The sequence below is a fragment of the Podarcis melisellensis genome (genome assembly GCF_964234715.1).
Source record: "Podarcis melisellensis genome assembly, chromosome: 3".
In the NCBI taxonomy this organism is placed as follows: Eukaryota; Metazoa; Chordata; class Lepidosauria; order Squamata; family Lacertidae; genus Podarcis; species Podarcis melisellensis.
The window spans coordinates 100,166,199-100,188,387 of NC_138530.1; the positions used below are offsets into that span (position 1 = coordinate 100,166,199).

The window sequence follows — 22,189 nt, forward strand, 5'->3', positions numbered from 1 at the left end:
CTTATCGAAACAAAAAAAAAATTCCTTCCAGTAGCACCTTAAAGACCAACTAAGTCAGTTCTTGGTATGAGCTTTCGTGTGCATGCACACTTCTTCAGATACACTGTGTATCTGAAGAAGTATCTGAGTGTATCTGAAGAAGTGTGCATGCACACGAAAGCTCATACCAAGAACTGACTTAGTTGGTCTTTAAGGTGCTACTGGAAGGAATTTTTTTTGTTTTGACTATGGCAGACCAACACGGCTACCTATCTGTAACTGTAGCTTATCGAGTTCTTAGAGCAAACTGTCAGCAATTGACACTGTTTATTTAATGCCATGACTGTGCCAGGTGTTCCTGGGGTGTTAGGCAGGTGGGTAAGCTGTGGTGTTTCCCATTTCCTGAGGTAAATTTCAGGAGGAGCTGTACTCCTTCGCTTTCTATCTCTTTTCCTTCTGCTGTGGTGTTCTGTACATAGTATGCTTAGTGGTAAGGTTTAGATTCATTATAAGTTATTGTAAGTTTAAGTTAGTTCTGCTGCAACTGGATTTCTTATGGACAGTGCCAATCCTGAATGTATTGGATTTGTGACCATTATGCTCATTTGCCTTCAGTAGCCATAAAGCTCTGCTGAATGAAATATAATTGTCTGGTCTATTTTGTGGGGGAATCCTGCAATGTGTTTAAATTTTTACTCTGCTAATTATACATTGGAATCTGCTCTGGATCAATACTGAGTAGAATTGCACGACACAAACGCCACTGTGTAACTGGAAAGATGTGCTGTGCAATCTTCTCCATGGTCTGTCAAAGCACATCGCACTTACATTTTGACTTTAATTTGCACAAGACACTTTTTGGTGCCTGATATCCCAAGAATACTAGGCCTGAAATCCATTCTAAGGAGTAAACCCTCTTGAACACAAAAAAATAGTTCTGTATAAACGTGCCTAGGATGATAGAGGTGTCCTATCAAACAGAGCTTCCAAAAAACTGAAGAAAAATTAACCAGACACACATTTAAACAAGATGACCTGGTGGTGGACAATGGGAAGTTTTACGGTTTGTACTTTCTTCTAAATAAGGTACACTGGAGTTTGCTCGGGTAGAGGAACAGCACACAGCTTCTAAAAATTCCATTTTCCTCAAACAAATAATAATGCGATTTGAGGGGAAAGTGCAGTATCGCCACAACAAAACACCTGCCTTAGGGAAGATAGGAATCATGTGTGGGGAAAAGTGCATTTTTATTGTGAAGGGAATAATCCAGGGTAAAGGGTTCTTTGCATAGTCCCTGGTTTATTAAAATACTTTTTAAAATTGACATATCAACTTTCAACAGAAGTTTCCATGGCAGAAACCCAATAAAAAAAGTAAAAACAACAACACATTATTAACATTAAATTGCTAAAATTAAAGAAGAAGAGAAGCACACACCCAGCCATCAGAACAGTAGTACAAGTAGTGCAAGAAACAGTATAATATATCAACCTTTCAAAGTTCAGGAAGTTAGTGAAGCAGGCACAAGCCAAGTATCTCTGAGTTTTCCCCAACCAGGCAACCACCGCAGAAAAGGCCCTGTCTCTTGTTGTCATCTGCCTCCATTCTGAAGGCAGAACATACAGGCAGGTTTATTTGAGAGCAAGTGGTCCTTCAGTTACCTTTCCTCCCATAGGCACAAGGGTTAGATGTTGTGCTTTTTCAGAAAGGAAAATAAATTACCTATATAAGCCCTTAATAAGATTAAACAGTATTATCTAGAGCTTGCCCACGCCAGTTTGCTGTAGGTTTGCGTTCACATGTAATTTGTGTAGTACCAGAACGTTAACCTCAAATAATACAAATCTTGATCGGTAAATTGCTGGAAATTGGACTCCAAACCGTTCCATTCAGGGTCACAGATAATTTGTTTTGGTAGTTTGGGGTGGGTGGATCAATTGTCACTTTTGGCTGACCCCCTTCCACCCCACTGCTTCCTCAGTCTTTTCATTTCTTTTCTTGTAACTATTTCTGGTACATTCATGAAGGGAGGATATTTTTATCCTTTTGATCCCTCAGATTTGCACAAAACCAGAAAAGTGCACAAGGAAATGGCACTAGCATTAGCCTCTCCTCCTTTGTGTGTGTATAATTCTGAACCATCAGGTTTGCTGAAACCAGAAAACTGCACAAGCAAATTTACAATTGCCTGGCTATGCCTACTGCACACTTCTTATGCATATTTTTCAATTAAATAAAAAACCCAAGGTGCACAGCTATCTGTGTGCGTTCCTTGTTGTTACTTAATTGGCATAATAACAAATGAGAAGACAGGTTCAAACAGAAAAGGAAACTCCTTTCAGTATGAATGCAAAAGACTGTGGTTTCTCCTCAGAAACAAATTCAAGTATGCACAAGTGTGGAATACTCAAAGTTGATTTGGATGGGGAAAAGTGGATTAACAGATAAATAATGCTCACATGTGGACAAGCCCCTCAATACATTTGCTGGAAGCAGATAGCAGTAAGCAGACAAGATGCACCAAGCCAGAACTGCTCAAAGGACAAGAAATAATTGTACTAGATCAAAATCTAGAACTTCAAGCGAGAGATCCCAACCACATACCAGAAGGGAAATTGACCTCATCGAATTCCAGCTCTGCCAACGAATCTCACCTGGATAACGGTCTCTAACAATACAATTTGCATTTCTTTAAAATGGTTTTAGGAATGTTCCACATTAAAACAAGGCATCCACATTTCCTTTCATTCCCTTCATCTCTTCCTCTGGTGACGAGCAGACATCTAGTGAAAGAAAAAAGCACATCTATAAATATTATTACCCAGATGATTTGTCAACAAATGTATTTGTAACACTTTGATTTTGACAGTTCAGTCAGTTTAACAACATTTTTAAAAATACTTTCTACTGTTTTCTTTTCTTTTCTTTTCTTGCTATTGGATTTTATTGATTTTAGGCACCATTTTACATTTTTTTGTAACATTGTATTTCTAAGTCAGTTTCAAACACCAAACTGCTCTCTTTTCCCATAAGTATTTTGGTACATTTGGCGCAATTTTTAAAAATAATCTAAAACACACACACACACAAAAAAAATGCCACCTTTTAGTAAACGAGGGGCTCTGCTGAAAATGGATTCATGACGACTGTATCGGTGTTCCTCTGTTTGAATGAACAGAGTCAGTTTAACAACATTGTTACTGGCTTCTGTTTTAACACACACACACACCATACTTTTCCGTCTATAGGACGCCCCCATGTATAAGACACCGCCTATTTTGGGGGACTCAGATTTAAGAAAATCGGGCAAGATGGCGGCATCTATAAGGCGCCCCCTAATTTTTGACATTATTTTTAAGGGGGGGAACCTAGTCTTATACACAGAAAAATACAGTGTGTGAGTGTGTACACACCCACACCCATCTTTCCTGATAAATTTACTCCCAGATTGGCAGGAAAAAAACTGCTCTGGGGGGTCCTTTAACTCGCTGGGACAGATTTTGAAGATGCACTGATGGAGGGAGGAGCTACAGGGGAGAGGAAAGTTCGGTTGCACAAGCTGTTTTACCAGAACAGCAACATTGGATGTGATCCACTGTCACTATATGGAAAATTATTTGGCCAACTTGTAGTCCTGCTGAGAGCTACTTTTCCATTCTAGCTAATAAGGAGATGTCTCAGCTTGTGTAACTGTATATGAGACTTTCTTCCAATAAGTGTCCAACTCTCTCTAATAAACTTTTATGTTTAAATCAGCAGACTCTCTAAAACGATGTCCCTTAAAATTGTCCTTATTGCACAGAAAGAATCACTGATATTCTTGAAGCAAGGATCACTCACAACATGGAGAAAACACGTTTAATCACGTATCACATCACTTTTCTTGAGAAACTGAGATTAACCATACACTGAAGCATAACAGCTAACAAAAAATCCAGCTCACTAATGTAATAAGCAAAATGCTGCCATGTTAATGGCAAAGTGTATTAGAATTTGTCTAGTATTAGTATATCATTAATTCTTAAAACTGAAAAGTGATTTTAAAAAATGTGCTCTTATATCCTAAAGACTCTTATTTTCTTTAGTTTTTGTATGCCTTAGAAACTTATTTCCCCCGCACTTTGTATTTGTTAATATTCTGAAATTCAACAAAAACCATTTGGGAGGGGAAAACCCAGTTCAGGTTTTTTTAAAAAAGGAGGAAACAATTGGCATTTCCCTAATCCACATCCATTAAAAAGACAAGAAACAAGAAATATCTGTTTCAGAAATGAATTTATTTTACCTCATTACATTACATTACATTGCAATGTGCACTTTGTAGCTTAACAGTGCTAAATAAACAAGCATATTGGCTGATATGATAAATTACCAAAATGAGTTTTCCCAGTGGGAACTACAAAAGGCTATCCTGACTTTGTTTTACACAATATTAACTTTCACAGTACTGTTTCTACTTTTGAGCCCTAACTTTAAGTAAAGGGATATCTGAAAACTTGGGGCCGGGGGGAGGAAAGAAGTGAGAAAGAAGCTGGCCTATGCAAAAATAATTACTGTATCAAAAGTCTCATTTTGTTGTTTTAGTTTTTGAACTAAAGAAAGAAGACATTGTTTTCATGCCACTCTTGTCAACTTTTGCCAGGGCCTTTTGAGCAGCTGACATCTTACTGTTTGCCTGGAAATAAGAACAGAGGAAAAAGTTAGACTAAAGTACAGTTTCCATGCTACGTCACATGCCTATCAAACAGAAACCACACATACCCTTTAGCTTTTGTATATCCCTTCACACCATTGTGCCTAAGTATTTTATCTGGGGGATAATTAGATCAATGTAATCACATGGTTTGCAGATCTGGTTAATGTAAAAAGTTGACATTCGGCCTGATCCGGACAAGATTTCTTCACATTTAGATAGGTGGGATGTTTCATCAGTTAGACGGCACAAACATCAATGAAAACATCAGACACCAGAATCCTGATCACGCTGGGAATACATTGAAGTTAAATGCATGGTTTTTTATCCCAGAAATGCTACAGTAAAAACAAAGATTAATATACACAACTTTAATGCACATCCACACATGCAGTGAACTGCCCTAAGATCTTGTGATGAAGGATAGTAAAAATTTTTTAAAAAGAAAGGTTAAATGAAGAAGTAAAATTAGACTACTGTTGCTGCTTCAAATTCCTTATCTTGAAAGTCTGTGTTTCTCAGGTTATCCAACATCTTTCATGAGTAAACTGAACTGAATTATGCAGACTACTCAACTCTTTCCACATCTTAAATACTGTACTATGCATGCTCCAAAATTTTGTACTGTGTGTAATTCTCAAGTTCCTTTTTACTAAGCTAAGAGTGTCACCTGTAAGCTACACTCCAGCCCTAAGCCTTGATGTCACAAACATCCTAACTGCTCGGGGTGAATATGTTAGCAAATTGTTCCTTAACTTAGGGAGGTTTGCTGTCACCAACAATGGGATCAGCAGTGCTATGGCCTCCCCTAATGGGAACTCCACTGGGGCAACTGACCCCTGCTGAAAGCAGGACTTTGCTTTTCCTTTATAGCAATGCTTGGCCTCAAGCTGTGCTATGAAGCTGTGCTATGAAGGAAAAATGGGTCACCTGATGTCATAGTGATGTCAGGTGACTGACAGATGGGCAGAGCCTCTCTCTCTCTTGCTTAAAGTGGCCCACTGTGGGTGGAGGAACTCAGGGAATGGATTCAACATTCCAGGATACCATTGTAGCAGAATAATAATAATAATAATAATAATAATAATAATAATAATAATAATAATAATTTATTTATACCCCGCCCATCTGGCTGAGTTTCCCCAGCCACTCAAGTATTTAAAACAGTACAGCGTTAAATATTAAAAACTTCCCTGAACAGGGCTGCCTTAAGATGTCTTCTGAATATCAGGTAGTTGTTTATCTCTTTGACATCTGATAGGAGGGCGTTCCACAGGGCGGGCGCCACTACCGAGAAGGCCCTCTGCCTGGTTCCTTGTAACCTCACTTCTCGCAGTGAGGAAACCACCAGAAGGCCCTCAGAGTCTGGATCTCAGTGTCCGGGCTGAACGATGGGGGTGGAGACGCTCCTTCAGGTATTATTAAAAGCTTTACTAGTTCTTTAGTCCAATATAGCCATGAAAGACTTTTAAATTCCCTCCACCAATATTTTCACCATTTCTTGAACTAGTTAGAATATACTATTCTAAAACTTAATGGGTTTTTCCCTCACATATAGAATTAGGGGGTTTTTCCAGCCGGAACTTCCTGGAATTCAATTCTGGCACCTCTCAGGTGGATGCCATTGCCATTCTAAGAGAATGAGGGAGGTGTTCATGGTGAGTTCTGGCACCCCTTTTTCTGGAAAAGTAGCACTGGATAGAATGCACAGTACATGCTTAGAATACGTATTCTATTTTCTCCTGAATAAAGTAGCATCCTACAAGAAAATGAGGCTGCTAGTCAAAAAGCTAGTCGGAAAAGCGATATACAACTCACCTTTTTGCTTTTCAGATCACTAGTATTAAACTTGGTGTAATCCTCTTCTGCTTCCACGGGGGCATCTGATAATTTCCTTTTCTGCAATGTTAGAGTGAGGATTTGCTCCATAAAAATCACAGTGTGTTGCATACACTGATCTTCAGCGTAAACAAAAAACGTTCAGGCTTAATGTGAGCAATGGTGATAAAGTTATCCAGGGCAGTATCGCCTGTCCTCTAGATTAAGTGGGAAAGCCGATTGCAGAACATGCAAACAGAGGTGGAAAAAATGCTAAGTGAGAATGGTTGGATAAAGGAAGAAGACTATGAGCAGAGGAAGCAGAGATCTGAAAAGTGGAAGTAGTATGGACCTGGGGAAGTGATTAATACAAAAGACAGAAGTGTATTTTCTTATCATGCATGCATCCGTATAACTCCTGCTTTGAAAACCATCGGCATAATTGTAGCACTTCATTGCCAACATATACTCTATGTACCAGTCAATTTGAAAGGTCTTCCTCATTTGATTGGTGGTTAAAATTTCTGTGATCAAAAATAATTGCACATTCTTCTTACATCTTGCCGAACACTGTGACACTGTTTCATGCTTTCAGCTCGATGCTTTAAAAAAGCCCAGTTATCAATGGGGGTGGGGAGTTTGTTATCAATGGGAAAAGAAGGATTTCAAGACTTGACTTCCTCTCCTCTGGTACAGCATTTCTTTTTCATCATCTCCAGGGTTCCAGACCATGGTCTGAAGGCTCACGATGCAACCACCTCGCTGAGGCTAAGCTCACCTGAGTCTGGCCAATGCCTGAACAGGGATCTGCCTGAAAACCCCATGCAAACTGCCCTCAGGTTCCGTGATGGAAGGAACGCAGGGCATAACTGCATGAAAACGATACGTATCCAACAGTACCTAAATATTCATTACCTTGGATGCTGGCTCCGCCGGAGGACTTGCAATTTGTGGGAGCCTGGAAAGCAAAACAAAAAAAGAAAAGAGGTTAAGGAAGTCAAATTTTAGAACTATCAAGCTAGAATATTTTATCAGTAAGTGCCTCATCTATTTATTTTGAAGTTTTTGTGTGGGAGACAAGCAAGAGTGGGTTTTTATCAGGGTGGGAGCCTGGGGAAAGGGGGAAACTTTCCAGGTGGGAGCTGGGGATACCCACTTTTTGTATGTGGATTGAAGATTAGGGTAAAACTGGCCCTGTATTCGAGCTTTACCCTAATCTTCAATCCTCTCCTTTTTTTCTTCTTTTGCCTTCCTCTCTTTGCTTTGCTGTTTCTGTCTCCCTCTCTCTCTCTCTCTCTCTCTCTCTCTCTCTCTCTTTGACTTCATTTGTTCTAAATATAATTTGATTGCATTGTGAAAACTTTAATAAAAACTTCTGGGCTAGAACAGCCATGCACCACAAAAAAAAAAAAGAATTCTACTTTTATTTCAAAGTTGTATTCCCTGTGTGTCAGTTCTGAAACAAAAATGCCAAAGCCAAATGACAACAAATATTAATTCAGATGCAACCGAATAATCAAATGATGTAAGCAGTGGGCAGGAAGACTAAAAAAACATAAAAGTAGCATTAGGAGAAAATGTAATATGTACAAAAAATATTCTAGTGGGGGTGTAAAGAAGGACCTGTGAGTGGTGAGGCCTGGGGAGAAGGAGTGTGTCTTGAAAGGCTGTGTGGCCTGGGATAAAACCTGGAGGGCCACATTGGCCCCTGAGCCTCCCCTTTCACATTCAGAGAAGGAACTATGCAAAGCAAATGTTAAACTTAGTCACGGGCGTCATATTTTCTAAGTGCTGAATCAAGTGCATGTGTACGGTCTTTACAAATTGGAAAGAGATAAACACACCCAGCAAAGGCAGAAACAGCAGTAAAGCAGCAATTTCAGTATTTCATTATAATATTTTATGACAGTCTCAATGCCTTCTGTACTTAACTAAATCAGCGATTCTCAAAGTTTGCGCCCCCAGGTTCCAAATTAACTGGCTGAAAATTACAGACACAGATGGATGCTTTCCACCTAATACAGTGGCACCTCGGGTTAAGTACTTGATTCGTTCCGGAGGTCTGTTCCTAACCTGAAACTGTTCTTAACCTGAAGCACCACTTTAGCGAATGGGGCCTCTCGCAGCAGCACGATTTCTGTTCTCATCCTGAAGCAAAGTTCTTAACCTGAAGCACTATTTCTGGTTTAGCGGAGTCTGTAACCTGAAGCATATGTAACCTGAAGTGTATGTAGCCCGAGGTACCACTGTATATAAAGAGCTTAAGCGTGGGGGGGGGGGGAACAGTCATTGTCATCAAAGTTATCCCTTACAACATTAAGCTTGTACACTCACCTCAAATACTGAGCTAGTGCAGTACTCAGCTCTTCAGAAATATATTCAGTTATTAAACCATGAGCATAGCGAATATAGTCCTCTGAAAGAAAAACAAAATAAATGCTATAAAACATCTCTCCTTTAGAATGCTCTGTCTCCTAATTAACACTGCCCCAGGTTTACCACTTCCACTTCTGTGATGAGTGATCCGCACCTTTAGTTTCATGATGTTCCCATCAGTGCATCTCACACACCCTTTGGCCTAAACCAGATGTGGGGAACCACTGACCCTCAGCAAGCATGGCCAATGGTTAGGGCTGATGGGAGTTGAAGTCCAGCAACAGTTGGGAGGGCCAAAGACTTCTCACACCTGCCCTAAACGGAATCAATACTTGCCAAGAGCAGACACCGAATGCTATAGACAGCTTGCAGCATGCCAACAGTACGTACCCTATTTTTTGCTCTATAAGGCTCACTTTTCCCCTCCTAAAAAGTAAGGGGAAATGTGTGTGCATCTTATGGAGCGAATGCAGGCTGCGAAGCTATCCCAGAAGCCAGAACAGCAAGAGGGTTCACTGCACAGTGATCCCTCTTGTTGTTCTGGCTTCTGAGATTCAGATTTTTTTTTCCCTTGTTTTCCTCCTCCAAAAACTAGGTGCGTCCGAAAAATACGGTACGTCCCGATTGTCACTCATAATTAAAGTGCAGCAATGGTTGTCAGCTTCGTATTAGTTGTGTCTTGGGGGGAAAAATAAAATTGGAAAGGGATGGAAAACCACACAGATGGCCATGCAAATGTTCCCTATTGGTTTCATAAGCCCAGGCAACCAGATGGGTTAATTCTCCCTGTCTGACCTTCTCTTCTCTTTCCAACGGAACACTCCTGAAGTCATAAAACTGGCTATAAAGTTATGTAGCAACTATTATTTGTTTTGCCTCAAAAGGATAGCAGTGCTGGGAACATCAACTAGTTTTGGGGAGGGAGATGGGTGCATTGTGGCCTGATAGTGTTTAGCAGCAGTGGCCTGGTAAATATAAAAACACCACACACACACAAAAAATTAAGAGAAACTGAAATGAATGCCTGGGAAAACAACTAAGTGAAGGAGGGGAAAGTGCAACACACAAGCTGATGTCATATGGGAGTTGTTACAGTAAGGAAAATGTAAATACAGTGGTACCTCGGGTTAAGTACTTAATTCGTTCCAGAGGTCCATTCTTAACCTGAAACTGTTCTTAACCTGAAGCACCACTTTATCTAATGGGGCCTCCTGCTCCTGCCACACCGCTGGAGCACGGTTTCTGTTCTCATCCTGAAGCAAAGTTCTTAACCTGAAGCACTATTTCTGGGTTAGTGGAGTCTTGTTACCTGAAGCGTATGTAACCCGAGTTACCACTGTACTGCAAGAGAAAATCATGTATGCGAACAAAGTAAGTACTGTACAAATCTTACCAGCATAAATGTTTTATATTTCACTTTGGGGCCTAAATCCCCTTACCTTCAGTGGCATCCGTGTTCCGTTTGCCGCTGATAAATGTAGCAGACTGCACCTTTCCACCCACAGGTATGTCATTGTCTTTTAACACTTTGACAGTCTGGTCGACCTGACAAAAGCCACAAAACAGAAGGGCTTATCATCATTTCTGTTGTGCGTACATGTAATGTACCACCAAAGCCAAACCCTGAACCTACAAACTGAAATCTAGCACACATTTGTAGCTGCTACCATATTGACATGGGTCACAATCTTCTACGGTTGCCCAAATAAACCCCCTTTTGGTGGGATGAATGAGAATTATGCAAGAAAAAAGTGGCACTCCTGAGACATTTCCGTTTGTGTAAAATGTAACTGCTCAGGAGAAAATCACGGAAGACTGCATTTACGGCATACAATTTACTGTTAAAATAGCTACAAACTTAGCAAATTATTGATACACTTTTTAAAAGTTTTCCTAACCAAACTTTTTTCCTACTGCAGTCAGCAAAGGCTACTGAGGTATTCCATTTGTAGAGTGATCACAACTAAGCTAGCACAACTGCTGTAGAAAAAGTGGGGATTTTAAGCAGAGGTTGGAAGGCTGTCTGTCATGGATGCTTTAGCTAAGATTCCTCCATTGCAGGGGGTTGGACTAGATGACCCTTGGATCCCTTCCAACTATGAGTCTATGAGTAAGTGGAATGCAGCTTATGCTGCTCACAGAAAATGTGAAGAGAGATGAGAGGGAAAATCCTGCATTACATCTGAATGCCCCCCTTTTATTTTCAGACAAGTAACTATGCAAAGCAAATGTGAAACTTAGTTCAGGGGCGTCATATTTTCTAAGTGCTGAATTGAGTGCAGCATGAGAGCACATGTATGTACTTTACAAATTGGAAGGAGGAATACACACCCACCATAGGCAGAAACAGAAGTCAAGCAGCAATTTTAGTACAGTGGTACCTCTGGTTACGAACTTAATTTGTTCCGGAGGTCCGTTCTTAACCTGAAACCATTCTTAACCTGAGGTACCACTTTAGCTAATGGGGCCTCCTGCTGCTGCCGCTGCATGATTTCTGTTCTCATCCTGAGGTAAAGTTCTTAACCTGAGGTACTACTTTTGGGTTAGCGGAGTCTGTAACCTGAAGTGTTTGTAACCCGAGGTGTTTGTAACCCGAGGTACCACTGTATTTCATTGTTTTATTTTACGACAATCTCAATGCCTTCTGTACTTAACTAAATCGTCAGATCTCAAAAGTTTGCACCCCCATGGTTCCACATGAATTGGCTGAAAATTACGGAAGTCCACCAGTCACAAAATGGCTGCCCAAGGGTTGAGCCAGTCACAAAGTGGAAGCAGATGGAGGTGGAGTTTGGGATAATCTGCAGGAAATTACTGACAACTACTGATATCTAATCCGTCCCAGAAATTACATAGGAACATAGGACACTTCCTCATAGCACTGTTACATTTTTTCAGTTTTAGCTAGAGTCCCTGGCTTTTGTACAAGGCAACATATAATATTCAGAATCCATCACAATAGAAAAGAATCTCTTTTAACAAAACGATACCTTCTTCTTCAGCCACTTCAGTGCTTTCTCCTCGCTGTATTTGTAAAATTTTCGGCCACCTATTTCTGAGACAAAAAGAGTCACCTTGTATTTAGGTTTGTACTTTCCTGACATTTATATATTTATTTGTTGAATTTACATACCGCTCTGACATGAAATAAGACATTGCAGTAGATATGTTATTTCAGCATCCATACAAAGTTACCAGTGTACACATTTATAAACACACGCACACACACACATACACATATATATATATACAGTACAGTGGTGCCTCGCAAGACGAAATTAATTCGTTCCGCAAGTCTCTTCGTCTTGCGAGTTTTTCGTCTTGCGATGCACGGTTTTCCATAGGAATGCATTGAAAATCAATTAATGCGTTCCTATGGAAAAAGCCTTCCCCCGACCTCTTCTGGCGGGCGGCATTTTAAAATCGCCCGGGACAGCGGAGGACTTCTCCGCTGTCCGGGGCGATTTAAAAGCCCCTGGGAAGGCAGGCAGGGGGGACAAAGGCTTTCCCGCCCGGCCGCCCGGCTTCGGGACATCGTTCCGATGCCGGGCGGCTGGGGGAGGCTTTCCTGCCCCACCGCCCGGCATCGGGACGATGCCCCGATGCCGGGCGGCTGAGGGAGGCGTTCCTGCCCCACCGCCCGGCATCGGGACGATGCCCCGAAGCCGGGCGGCTGGGGGAGGCGTTCCTGCCCCACCGCCCGGCATCGGGACGATGCCCCGATGCCGGGCGGCTGGGGGAGGCGTTCCTGCCCCACCGCCCGGCATCGGGACGATGCCCCGAAGCCGGGCGGGGGGGGGAGGCTTTCCCGCCCGGCCGCCCGGCTTCGGGACATCGTTCCGATGCCGGGCGGCTGGGGGAGGCTTTCCTGCCCCACCGCCCGGCATCGGGACGATGCCCCGAAGCCGGGCGGGGGGGGGAGGCTTTCCCGCCCGGCCGCCCGGCTTCGGGACATCGTTCCGATGCCGGGCGGCTGGGGGAGGCTTTCCTGCCCCACCGCCCGGCATCGGGACGATGCCCCGAAGCCGGGCGGCTGGGGGAGGCGTTCCTGCCCCACCGCCCGGCATCGGGATGATGCCCCGAAGCCGGGCGGGGGGGGGAGGCTTTCCCGCCCGGCCGCCCGGCTTCGGGACATCGTTCCGATGCCGGGCGGCTGGGGGAGGCGTTCCTGCCCCACCGCCCGGCATCGGGACGATGCCCCGAAGCCGGGCGGCTGGGGGAGGCGTTCCTGCCCCACCGCCCGGCATCGGGATGATGCCCCGAAGCCGGGCGGGGGGGAGGCTTCAAAAGCCGTCCGGGGGCTTTTAAATCGCCCCGGACAGTCCCGGGGCGATTTAAAAGCCCCCGGTTAGGCAGGCAGGGGGGGCAAAAGTCTTTGCCCCCCCTGCCTGCCTTCAAAAGCCGTCCGGGATAGCGGGAAGCGCTTCCCTGCTATCCCGGACCGCTTTTAAAATGCTGGCGGTGGGGAGCAAAGCCTTTCGCCCCCGCCGGCCTTCCTGGACCTCTTCTGAAGTCCGGAGGGGGGGGAAGGCTTTGCTCCCCACCGCCAGCATTTAAAAAAAGGTCCCCGAGATTTCCCTATGGGCTTTCGTCTTGCGATGCAAGCCCATAGGGAAAATCGTCTAGCGAAGCGTCGCAAAAACCGAAAAACCCTTTCGTCTTGCGGGTTTTTCGTCTTGCGAGGCATTCGTCTAGCGGGGCACCACTGTACTTTTTTTCGTTTTAAAAAAAATGTTTAGGGGTACTCTCATTTTGACTCAAGAAAATCACCATTATATAATTCAAATCAGGGTAAATAAATACAGTAAATACAACAAAACCGACCAATCACCGTGCTAGATTCCAACTCCTACTTCACACATTAAACGCTCACTTCCATCTGAGACTCAGGAAACACCGTGACAGGAAATGAGGCCGTCATCAGAGGTAGCAATGGAACTGATGATTCACCGTGCTAGACAAGAAGCTATTTTTTTTAAAAAAATAGTTTCTTCTCCCGTTAGATTCACAAAATGTTTAGGGGTATGCGTACCCCTGTGTACCCCCAGAAAAAAGCACTGTACATACACATATACACACACACATACAAGGTTACCAGTGAAACACACACACACCACCTTATAAGCATTGGTCTATTTTGCTCATTAACTGGCAGGGCTCTCCTGTGTTTCAGAGAGGGCTCTCTTCCAGTCTTACCTACAGATGTCAGGGACTGAATCGGGGACCACGTGCATACAAAAAATGTACTCTACTACTAATTAAGCTACAGTCCCTCCCTCTACAACTTGGGCATGTTGAACACACTCGAGTTTCAGCATACATTCCTGGCACTCACAACTGAATACTCTGCGTTCAGTGGCCTCTCTCATACAGACCCTCTATAGTTTGACATGGTTCACTGGGAGTTATTTCTACATGTATGGCTTGTGAAGCCCTGGGAAGGCTGACTGTGACAAACCTTCACTGGCCTAACAGCATGAACTGACAAAGGACTGTAAAACCTGCATCAAATGCTGGTTGCTCATTTTATTTGTCAGATCTTGTACCTTTTTCATCTGCTAGGTGGTGAACAGATTGCGAAAGGTTCTTGCAATTTAGCAACATTGCACAGGAAGAGAACTCTTCGTCTACCAGGAACTGATCCAAAGGCTGAAACTTTCCCTGCTGGAAAAAGGGAAGATAAATCAAAATGGTGAATGGATCAAAGTGCTTCAAAAATATTTTGCCAGAATTTTTTTTAATTTTTTTTTTTTTGTGGCCAGGTAATTTCAGCTAGAGATGGATGGCTGACAGGTACTACCAAAAGCTGCTAATAAATTAAAGAACAGCGAAGCATTAACAGTTATTTCGGACTGATGAAAAAGGCAACAGAATTCTTTAATGAAGGGTCTTTAAATAAAGTGTTGTGTTTTGTTTTGTTTTTAAAAGCCAGTATTTTAAACTCCTAGTGACTCTTTGTTGTGAAGGATAAATACAAGTTCTGCAAGTGAAAATGCACCTACAGAATTAGCAGACCAAAAGGCAACAAGATTTTGTACTCTCTCTTTCACTAGAAAGATTTATGGACAGAACTCTGGAATAGCCAATCTTTCTTCCTCACAATACATGTTCCAGTTTGGCTTGAAGCCCTACAGGGGTTGTTTTCTACATAATTTAATCATTTCAAGTGACAGCCATGACAACCTAACCAGGTAGTACCCAAACACATTATAATATGTAGTGGAGTTTACTGACTACAACACTTGAACACCTACCTACTTTAGAGCATTAATTTACAGTTGTTTGTGGAGAAAAGCAATATAATGGCATCCTTAAAAATTTCGAGTTACCTACCTCTTTCTCTGCCTTGGTAAGGTAAAACAACAAAAGAAATAAGGGATCCACTGGTGTAGCAAATAATAGCCGTCCATCTAAAAGTATATAAAAAATCATCATCGTGACAATAGATAAATAATAATAATAGTAATTTCCCTTGATAAATTCAATCTTCCCTTGAGTAAAGAAATAGGTACGATACCCCAAATAAAATATTTCTTTTTTTGATTTTGGGTGCTGAAACGTATTTCTTTATCCAGGAGCAAATCCATGTAGACAATTTTGAGCTAGGAGGCCTGACTTGGTGTAAGACTTCCTATGTTCCTGTGTATATTCTTATACAGATCTGAATTGAGGGCAATGGAAGCATTAAGCTTTGCCCAGGTCGTTACATGTAAATGAGGATAAACTAAGCTGTAGTAGCTCAGGAATCTGTGTATGCCTAAAATCACAAGGAATCACTGCTTGAAGATCAGGCTGCAAATGGAGAAAGAGGACGCTGCTCACCATGTTGAACAGCTTCGCCTATAAACCACGACCGGTATTCTTCATGAAAAGCTTTCACTTCAAACACCTGACGGCCATCACTTCCGAACAAGTAAAGGGCTGCTTGTCCTGTTAAAACGACGACGACAGATATTGGTTTCGGATTTCTGAAGCTGCCAATAGCCACCCCCAATCAAAAGAAGAAAGTAAACTCTCAGGAGAATGCCAGAGTAAATGCAAACCTTAAGTGCAAAAGAAACTCAAACAAATAGAAAAGTTTAAGCATCACACTGAAACTAGGGATTGCCAACTCATGCACCCACAGAGACCTTCCCAGGTACCCGCTGAAACCCCTTAGGCTGCAAAGAAGCATTATATTGTAGCTAACAGAATAGGCTGCTGTGCAATGCATGGGTGAAAGGGGGGTCACCATTGTTTTCCTGGTTTGCAAATGTGCCCATGGGTCCAAAATAGTTGACAACTCCCGTGCCGACCCATGGTTTAGGAAGCTTAACGATCGTTTGGAAGGGATCCCATCTGGATGTTATGCTAACTGTGGAGAGAAGCAATAAGCGCTCCCCAACTGTGGTTTGTTTCAGGGCGGGGAGTTGGAACACAAACACTGGTTTGGACAGAATGTCAAGCCAGCCAACTCTGTGGTTCGTTTCCTTGCTCCAAATACAACAGTGGTGGGGCTCATTAGTGAGAACGATGAGACTGCTTATAGGAAAGAAGTACAGGGGTTAATTCAATGGTGTAAAGAAAACAATCTTATGCTTAACACCAAAAAAACCAAAGAACTCATAATTGACTTTAGGAGAAAGAAAAGTGTATTTTTACCATTGCACATAAATGGCGAGGAGGTGGAGAGGGTTGGTAGTTTTAAATACCTGGGCATTTATATCTCTGAGGACCTCTCATGGACTGCAAATATTAATATGGTTGTGAGGAAGGTGCAGGGGAGGTTGTATTTCCTGAGAATGCTCAGGGGACTGAATCTATCTCAGCACCTACTTCTGTCCTATTATCACAGTACCATCGAGAGTGTCTTAACCTATAGTATATTATCGTGGTATGGGAGCAGCTCTGAAATGGATAAAAAAGCTTTACAGAGAATAATTAAAATTGCCCAGAATGTTATTGGGCTCCAACTACCAACCCTGGATGAGATCTTCACGTCTCGCAGTTTGAAGAAGTCACACAATATCCTGAGAGATCCCACCCATCCTGCTCACAACTTCTTTGAACTGTTGCCTTCGGGCAGAAGATATAGGACAATGATAACACGAACCACACGCCTTCTGAATAGTTTCTATCCAAGAGCTCTGATTGCACTAAATAATGATCTCAGGGCCAGTTGCAAGAAATAGCAAGCAGGGAGTAGGAAGGAATGAGATAGGTTTTAGGTTATGTTATGCCTTTAATAGGTTATGTTATATTCTGGATTATGTTATGTTTTATAGATTATGTCTGAATAGGATGAGAGTGTTGGAGATACGTGCAAATGTGTATGTGAACCCGGTCTTTGGGTGTTTGATTTTCGTTGTTGTGTATACTGTGTATATACGGACAATGACAATAAATTTATCTTAAATCCAGGAAAGGAAGAGAGAAGGCTGTGTGCACAAGCAGGCAGCTCATAAAGGTACCCCTGACCGTTAAGTCCAGTCGCGGACGACTCTGGGGTTGCGGTGCTCATCTCGCTGTACAGGCTGAGGGAGCTGGCGTTTGTCCGCAGACAGCTTCCGGGTCATGTGGCCAGCATGACTAAGCTGCTTCGGGCGCAACGGAACACCGAAACCAGAGCAGCGCACAGAAACGCCGTTTACCTTCCCGCCAGACCGGTACCTATTTATCTGCTTGCACTTTGACGTGCTTTCGAACTGCTAGGTTGGCAGGACACAAGCTAAATTTGCTTAACGTGTTTCATCTGAATGTAAGCATCGTGTATAAACTGGCAAGCCATGGTTTGCAGTCAGCCAGCAAAGCAAAACTGAAAATCATGACCTGAAGTAGATTTACAAAACCATAGTATTAACTATAAATGGTAAAGGGACCCCTGAACATTAGGTCCATCGCGGATGACTCTGGGGTTGCGGCGCTCATCTTGCTTTATTGGCCGAGGGAGCCGGCATACAGCTTCCAGGTCATGTGGCCAGCATGACTAAGCCACTTCTGGCAAACCAGAGCAGCGCACGGAAACGCCGTTTACACCGGAGCGGTACCTATTTGTCTACTTGCACTTCACACTTTCAAACTGCTAGGTTGGCAGGAGCAGGGACCGAGCAACAGGAGCTCACCCCATTGCGGGGATTCGGACTGCCAACCTTCTGATAGGCAAACCCACAGCACCACCTGTGTCCCTGTATTAACTATAGTTTGGCATGATGTCTGAACTAAGTCTATTACAGATATCATATGAGATCAACATATCCCAGTCCTTTTGACCCTTGGGAATTAATTTCAAAGAAATCTGACATGGATCTGGGCAGCCCAGGACTTCCATACACATTGCCCAGGCTTGTGGTGCTGCTAACACAGTGGTTTTAATTCACCCCCAGCGGCACACTCCATTATCTCTCGAGACAGATGGATGTCAACAACAATATGCCTTGGATGTAGCCATTGTTTTATTAGCTCTGGGACAGAGGAACAGTTGGCAGCTTAACTCAGCCCCCCAAACCCATGTATTTTACAGCAAAACACAATTCACAACATACAGAAACATACAGACATAATCTTACAGAAAACATTTACTGAATAGACCAAAAGCCCTATTCTTTTTTAACACGTCCTTTTAAAGCTTCAGCCTACAAAGGAAATACAGTGGTACCTTGGTTCTCAAACGGAATCCATTCCGGAAGTCCAGTCGACTTCAGGAAACATTCAAAAACCAAAGCGCAGCTTCCGATTGGCTGCAGGAGCTTCCTGCACTCAATCGGAAGCTGCAGAAGCCACGTTGGACATTCAGCTTCCAAAAAGCGTTGGCAAACAAGAATACTCACTTCCAGGTTTGCAGTGTTCAGGAGCCAAAACATTCGGGTCACAAGGTGTTCCAGAACCAAGGTACAACTGTAATTCAAATTTGAAGGTAAGGGAAGAATTACAATTTCAGACTTGCCTGTACTTGGATTACGCAGTTTTGTAAATAAAGGCTCAGAGCCTGGCTTCTTTGGCAGATTAGTAGCAGTTTCTGAAAAAAAGTAAAATTCCAAAGTGAGATATACCCTTCATATATTTAAAAATATTCACATCTAACTACTGTTACTGTAAATATGGTTGAGGCTTCCCTTGTTACCTATGGAGAGTAAGAATTGCCCCCAGAAGATCAGGTGAGCCCCTATCTTCTGAATACAGTGGTACCTCAGGTTAAGTACTTAATTCGTTCCGGAGGTCCGTACTTAACCTGAAACTGTTCTTAACCTGAAGCACCACTTTAGCTAATGGGGTCTCCTGCTGCTGCCGCGCCGCTGGAGCACGATTTCTGTTCTCATCCTGAAGCAAAGTTCTTAACCTGAGGTAATATTTCTAGGTTAGCGGAGTCTGTAACCTGAAGCGTATGTAACCTGAAGTGTATGTAACCCGAGGTACCATTGTACAGACTTCTATTAAACAGGGTTGCAATCTAGTAGCTGTGCACTCAGATTCACCAAGTCAACATCATCATAACTCATAGGCAGGGAGAGAGTATGTTTGAGCTGCCACAACATTTCATGCTACTCATCCTAATTTTACCTGAAAACACAGCCAAGCAGAGCCATTGCTCTCTCCATGCTTTCTGAAGCTGGAAGGCAAAGCAGAAGAAAGGAGAAGAAAAGAGAGCAGTGGAAAGCACAGCAACAGCCAAGATGAAGAGAGAAGAGGCAAAAAGCAGGACAGGGGAGCAGCCCTCATTCCCCACAGTTGTAGGCCTAGTCTACACACGCAACAAAACATAGCAATAAGAGTTGTGATGTGGTAAAATACTGCGTGGGCTTGAATGCCACCTGACATAAAAGAAACTTCACACCAATGGGAAACATGTTGGACCACAACATCTACATCTTTCCTCGTGGGGATTTGAGTGTTTGTTTTGCCACATTGGAAAACAGTCTTAACTGGCAGGCTCCCACTCCTGCAGTTTGATATGCTAAAGACTCATGGGCGTAGCCAGGAGGGCAGGGGGGCAGCTTCCCCCCATCAAGTAAATAAAGAAAATACTTAACTAACTGACCAATTGCATTGCAGATAACTTGGTTCTGCCCCCCCCCAACATAAAGCCTGCCCCCCACCGAAAATAAATCCTGGCTACACCAGGCCATGTGTACATGGTCAGAATCCCATCTCAGAGGCAGATGAAATGGAGGAGAAAGAGGTCAGATTGAGAAGAAGATCAGGAGGACAAGGAGACTTGAGTGACAAGAGAAAGGCAGAAAGAGGAAACCCTTGCTTCCTGTGTCTCATCCTCCCACACTTTGTGTTAGATGGTTGTGTATGTGTGCACACACACTCACTCACTCACTCACACACACACACACAAGTTGACATGCATGCATGTGCATGTGTGTGCCAGAGAGAAGGGCACAACTGTGAGAAGGTCCTCTCTGCCCTCTCTTCTCCACCCATTGCAAATATTGGCAAGCCCCCTGCTTTTTAAAAAAATCTGCAATGCCTGCATGTCACAGAAGTTAGTTCAAATGCTGCAGCATTTTAATACTGTAGTGGTCTCCACCCTTGCATTCAAAGAACTGGCTTTACCATGAATTCCCACTCATGACTGCAACCGCCACAGAAAGACAAACCGGTATGATTATGGCTGTGATCCAATGAGATGCTAGACCAAGACCTTAGGGATGCCCTCAGTATACAGTATATATTTATGCTCTTTACACACACACACACACACCAGCTCTAAACAGCAAATCCTCTGGGGCCATATCGTAGCTGTCCCAACGTAGCACAGCAGCAAACTGAGGAAAACAAGTCCAGACCCCCTTGGACACGTGTAACTGGTCAGAGCAGCTCTTTGGATCGAGGCCTTTATCGGCCACAACTCATTTTAAAAAGCGATCATATTTTCATTATCTTGCTAGCAGGCTCCACCACCTTCCCTTTTTTTAAAATAAAGCACCAAGTGCTGCAGGAAGTGACTTCCAGTTTCGTTTCTGCAAATTCTCGCCGAGATGTTTTCTGTTCCTTATGGCACTGATCAAACCCTCCAGAAATGCCTTTAGCGGGGATACACCCATACATACATACATACACGCGCGCACACAGACACGCGTTGCCCCAAGAGGTGCACAACTTAACTTCAGGACAAGGGAGGAAAGATCCATCCATTCAAATGAAAAGAGATTCCACCCCCACCCCCAAAAAAGAGCCCATCCTTTCACAGCTACAGCAGCCCTCTCCCCGCGCCTCTTTGCAAGGAGTTCTTTACCTGGCGCAACGATCACCCATTGGCCGCCGCCGCCTCCGTTCCCCGCGGAGGCTTCCAAGAGCCGCTGCCTCCCAGCCGGCATGTTGCCTTCTGCTCGCCGCGGACCCGCCCCTCGCTATAACCCTAGACATACAAGAACTAAAAGAGGTGCACATGCGGGCCGGCTGGCGAGTCGTCGCATGGGAATGTCCTCGCTAGACTTCTTCGCTTGGCGTCCACGCGCAAAGACAAGTTTTATACATATTAGTTTTTTGGTCGGTGCTTTTTTTTTCTTCTAGGAAAGAAAAACGGTGCTGGTACACGCCCATGAAGTTGTTACACTAAAGGTGCCGGTTGAGTTCCCCCCCGGGGGGGGGGAAGCCCTGTTTTTATTATATTTTCCAAATTTCTGATAATATTTTGGATAATGTTATCATTTTTGAAGTCACTTCTTTTGGATAATTGAAACAAGTCGTTTCGCATGGGGGTGTGTGCAAGAAGCAGGGCACCAGCAGTGTGTATATTTTTATATATTCTGTAAGTCACTTGGAGATCTTTCAGTGACAAGGCTGGGTATTGATTGATTGATTGATTGATTGACTGACTGGTTGATTACATTTGTATACCACCCAATAGCCGGAGGTCTCAGGGCGGTTCACAGAACAAAATCAAAATATAAAACCACTATATATATAATCAAAATAAAAACAACAACCCAATAACACCTCCCCCCCCAAAAAAAGGAACCAGATTTTAAAAGGGCATAGAATGTCAATCAAATCAACCAAAGACCTGGTTAAAAAGGAACGTTTTTGCCTGGCGCCTAAAGGTGTATAATGAAGGCGCCAGGCGAACTTTATACTGTTTCACTTTGTAAAATTTGGAACTTCACACATTGTTCCCTATGGGCAGGCAGCAGCTAACTTTGTCAGGGTGTGTGAGACAGAGAAGGGACCAGGAGGGTCATCTAGGCCAGTGTTTTTCAACCACTGTTGCCTGGTGTGCCGTGGGAAAAATTGAAAAAATTGAAACATTTAAAAATAAAGTATTTTATAATTTTTCATATTTCTGTTTACTTACTATTTCATAATAAAGTAATTATAAAATACTTTCTTTGTGTTTA

General features: G+C 43.2%; 1 protein-coding gene across 3 annotated transcripts; it reads right to left on the reverse strand.

Moving 5' to 3' along the window:
- Window positions 1–1,210: 1,210 nt before the first annotated feature.
- On the reverse strand, window positions 1,211–21,217 carry RNASEH2B (ribonuclease H2 subunit B). Of its 3 annotated transcripts, none has more exons than XM_081906523.1 (11): window positions 21,088–21,217; window positions 18,790–18,861; window positions 15,690–15,797; window positions 15,201–15,277; window positions 14,414–14,528; window positions 11,858–11,922; window positions 10,307–10,412; window positions 8,826–8,907; window positions 7,407–7,449; window positions 6,492–6,572; window positions 4,239–4,655 (listed from the first exon to the last, which is right to left on the reverse strand). In XM_081906523.1, exons 1-11 carry the CDS (start codon window positions 21,167–21,169, stop codon window positions 4,548–4,550), a joined length of 939 nt encoding a protein of 312 aa, XP_081762649.1. In that variant the 5' UTR covers window positions 21,170–21,217; the 3' UTR covers window positions 4,239–4,547. The 3 variants fall into 3 exon arrangements, with proteins under 3 accessions (XP_081762650.1, XP_081762649.1, XP_081762648.1); XM_081906522.1 differs by having other exon boundaries at window positions 14,414–14,531; XM_081906524.1 differs by lacking the exons at window positions 4,239–4,655; window positions 6,492–6,572 and adding an exon at window positions 1,211–2,763 and having other exon boundaries at window positions 14,414–14,531.
- Window positions 21,218–22,189: the final 972 nt, after the last annotated feature.

Excerpts from the sequence above, each read along its gene's own strand:
- RNASEH2B (XM_081906522.1), bottom strand. The coding sequence starts at position 21,169 with ATGCCGGCTGGGAGGCAGCGGCTCTTGGAAGCCTCCGCGGGGAACGGA. Across the intron at positions 8,908-10,306 it reads GAACACGGATGCCACTGAAG|AGGACTATATTCGCTATGCT; the intron begins GTAAGGGGATTT and ends TTTTTCTTTCAG. Across the intron at positions 6,573-7,406 it reads CGGCGGAGCCAGCATCCAAG|AAAAGGAAATTATCAGATGC; the intron begins GTAATGAATATT and ends CTAACATTGCAG.